The sequence below is a fragment of the Cryptomeria japonica genome, chromosome 10, assembly GCF_030272615.1.
Source record: "Cryptomeria japonica chromosome 10, Sugi_1.0, whole genome shotgun sequence".
NCBI lineage: Eukaryota > Viridiplantae > Streptophyta > Pinopsida > Cupressales > Cupressaceae > Cryptomeria > Cryptomeria japonica.
The window spans coordinates 607824228-607828056 of NC_081414.1; the positions used below are offsets into that span (position 1 = coordinate 607824228).

General features: G+C 41.8%; 1 protein-coding gene across 1 annotated transcript; it reads right to left on the minus strand.

The window, feature by feature from the left end:
• Positions 1-552: 552 nt before the first annotated feature.
• Positions 553-3529, minus strand: LOC131039301 (subtilisin-like protease SBT3). Its single transcript, XM_057972008.2, has one exon. The coding sequence runs from the start codon at positions 3224-3226 to the stop codon at positions 962-964; it is 2265 nt and encodes a 754-aa protein (XP_057827991.1). The 5' UTR covers positions 3227-3529; the 3' UTR covers positions 553-961.
• Between the last annotated feature and the right edge of the window lie 300 nt (positions 3530-3829).

The following is a 3829-nucleotide window of genomic DNA, read 5'->3' on the forward strand; positions in this document are numbered from 1 at the left end:
TATCGAACTATTTTCTTTTGGCTCTTACATCATTCATATAGGTTGAAAGAAAAGAACAAACATAATAATAGGATTTTGGAATAGAACTATTGACTATGGTGACCCTACGTGGTCCATTACTATTCTAAGAGAATATATTCCATATATTGCAGCTACAGGATTATGTTATAGGATAACTTTATATGATGAACCTGTGTGGTAGGCTTGTGATTCAATATCATATGCAGATTTCATAATGTAATCAGTCTCATCGGGTCTACATGACACAAATAAGATAGGTTGATCTTACCAGGAGGTATTTTTTAATCTTTTGATATATTATATTTAATATTAAAAAAAACAAAAAATACATATTTTATATGCTGATAAATGAAATCACATTTTTAATAAAGATTTTTAACATTAATAATTTTAACATCATCGATGATTTCGACAACAAAATCAGCTTTTACAAAAACATTTTTAATTTCGCTCGACACCCAATTTAAACAATGAGATGCAATACATCTGTTATTTTAAATATCACGACTAAAACTTGGGCTTCAATACATCATCAATGCTCAAAACAACCTGAAAAACCATTGAAACAATAATGCAGCATCGGATTTGGACAGGCATGTTACAATAATCAACCATCAATTCTACAATAAAAACATAAAAAACAAGCATCAGATTCAACAAGACCAATAATGTAGACTTTTGGAAAGATAATTAAGACTATTGTACGAAAGAAGAAAGTTTATAACTTGCGTCCGGGTTTTGTAGATTCAAATAACCCGGTACAAAGCTTTGAGTGCATTCACATTAAAATTTCTGACGCATCGACCCTTTAGCTAGGCTTTACGAAATATGCATAAATTTTCTGAGAGACAGGAGACAGTGTGTCTCAGAGAGGGAATGATTATTGGTCTTCAAAGAAAGAACTTCGGAATAATATGAAGAATTCAGAAGTCGCACATATTTATTGAAAGAGTGCCAGCACAGGACTTTTCACCTTATGGCCATTTTCATCAACCCAACTCAAATATCCGTACAACACAAATTCGTTTCCCACACCTTCCTCTACCTCCACTACGACAGTAAAATTCACCTTCTCAAATTTCTTCTTAAATTCCACAGCATTAGGAATTACCTGCACTTTGAGTCCTTTGGGCACCTCAAGGACAGCGTTATAATACGATATGTCGTCTCCCACATTCGTCAATGTTCTTTTGAATGTGGAAGACGAGGACGAGGTGGCATTCTTGTTGAAAATTGCAGTGAAGGAGGGATAGTTTAGACCGTCCGATCCCAAATCGAGGCCGCTAGGACATGAAACAGGGGTTCCGGTAATTGATTGAATTTGCTTGGTGGTATAATTGAGAGTGCACAGATAATTGGCATAGTCTTCGACGCTGATGTCGTAGACGAGTCCAGGATCGACGGCTTTATTAGGGTCGACGTGGCCTGCTCCCATATCAAAAGGCGTGGCAGGGTTACCGCTGTAGCCAAGGTCCATTATAGCTTTGTTGGAATTGCTGAGTGTGTAGGAAGTGGTCATGATGGCAGATTTGATTGCTGCGGGACTCCACTCGCTGTGAATTGCTTTCATCAGAACTGCCAATCCGGCCACATGAGGGCATGACATGGACGTGCCTGAGAGGATAGCATAATTGTCTCCCTCTGTGGTATTTGGAAGCCACGCTGCCAAAATATTAACACCAGGGGCTGTAACGTCAGGCTTCATAATATTTGGGCTCGGTGGATATGGCCCTCGAGAAGAAAAAGATGCCATTGAAGGCGCAGGTTTCACACCTAGAGACGTCAGGCCCAACTGTACTTCGACAACAGGACTTGAATCTGAAGAAGCATACTTCACTAAACCTACTCCATCTTCGGGTTTCATCACGATATTGGGAAAATAGTCATCTGGAAATGACGAAAAGCTAGCGGTCTTGGGCAATGAGACCAGTGCCCGAACTCCTGCTCGTTTCAAAACTAGTATAAGCAAAGAACTCATATTTGCACACAAGACAACCGTACCGTTCACCGTAGCAGCATCGAAGTGCCTCTTGCATGCAGGGTCTCCACTCTCGTAAATGAGCTTGGTTAGAGGTATGTTGTAGCTCCCGTTTTTTTTTGGATTAGTGTAGAAGCAGGAGCCTTTCATGTCGCTACCGTCACCCAACTTCAAAGAAGCAACAAAATCTCTGTCGATCATGCTGGCACCGATCGTGAAAATCCAAGGTGCACCATTGTGCATGCGTCCCCGGTCCGGCCCGCTGTTTCCTGCAGAGCATACAACGACAACGCCTTTCTTTATAGCCGCAAAGGCACCGGTGGCTATTGTATCTTGGAAATAGGGAGGTGAGAGGTAGCCAAACGAGAGAGACAAAACGTCAGCTCCGTCACTAATTGCGGTCTCCATTGCAGCCAATGCATCAGAGCCCATACACCCAATTGACCATATGACTTTGTACATGGCAACTCTCCCCGCAGGAGCCACGCCACGAGCTGTACCAGGAGCGTAGCCATAGAAATCTACGCCCTCCACATAGTTACCTCCTGCAGTGGACGATGTATGGCTTCCATGCCCGTCAGAATCCCTCGGAGAAGCGTAGTTGTCGTTGAGGCTAAGATTCCCGTACTTGGCGACCAGAGCTTTGTTAAAATAGCGTGCTCCTATCAGCTTTCTATTGCAGAGCGAAGAGGCGAAGGCTGTACCGTTCTGACAAATCCCCTTCCATCTGGCTGGGACTGGTCCCATTCCATCGTCATGGAAGCTCCGGCTCTCGGGCCAAATTCCGGTGTCCAGCATGCCCACAATTATGTCTTGGCCAGATCGGGATATTGGCAAAATACCCTTATTAAGACTAAGATCCAGGAATTCCGTGGAATGCGTGGTATCCATGGTTGCCAACGAATCGGGAAAAGATGAAATGTGACCAGGCATCTCCTCCAGCAAATCCAGCTGCGATTGTGTAAGCATGGCGCTGAAACCGTGCATTACAGTATCATAAGTGTAAAGATAGAGATCCTCCTCCTCTGTGCTCTGCTGGCCGTTTGTTTTTTTCACAGCTGAAAGCAGCGATTTATACCAGTGAACGTGAGTTGGGAATTCCTTGGGCATAGCAGACTTATCCATGTGGACTATATAAATTGAAGCATGCTCTGTGCTACCTGCACCCACTGCATAACTAGCCATTGACAAGGCTAACAGCAGAAGAGCAACACCCACGACATCCATCTCTTTGCAGATCTAATGACTAAATTTGAACTGTAATTCTCCCGATTAAAAAGTATCACTCGAATGGTATTCTAATCTGTCTAATCGAGCACCATTTATAATATCTACTACTTACCCAAACTCGATTATTTTGATTTGATTTATGAGTACTGATTCACCACCCACCAAATTCAAATGGAATTAGTGGCAAGCCTGGCCGTAGGATGATTGCCCATATTAGCATCGTATCTTAAGTTAATAGCATTTGATTTCTGTGGCGTGAGGATTTCCTGGAGCTCGACGGATAACATTTTAATTAGTTAGACTCTAATCTATTAAATTTGTAATCACCCAAATCATGAACTCAAATTGAAGTATACCTCAGCCGTTTCATTGCAGATGATAATTGAAGTATAGAATGAGACGAAATTCGGTTTGGTGGAGCTTTCACTTGCAGATCACAATAATTTTTGATAGTGAAATATCTTTTTTATCCTAATCTTCCTCCACTAATCTGAAAATGTGCACACGTCAGTTAGTCACGGGAGAAACTGTAGTCTGATTCTTTTCGTCATCCTGTTGGTTGCACCATACTTATCGCCATCATTGCATAATAGAAAATAT

Excerpts from the sequence above, each read along its gene's own strand:
- LOC131039301 (XM_057972008.2), bottom strand. The coding sequence starts at position 3,226 with ATGGATGTCGTGGGTGTTGCTCTTCTGCTGTTAGCCTTGTCAATGGCT.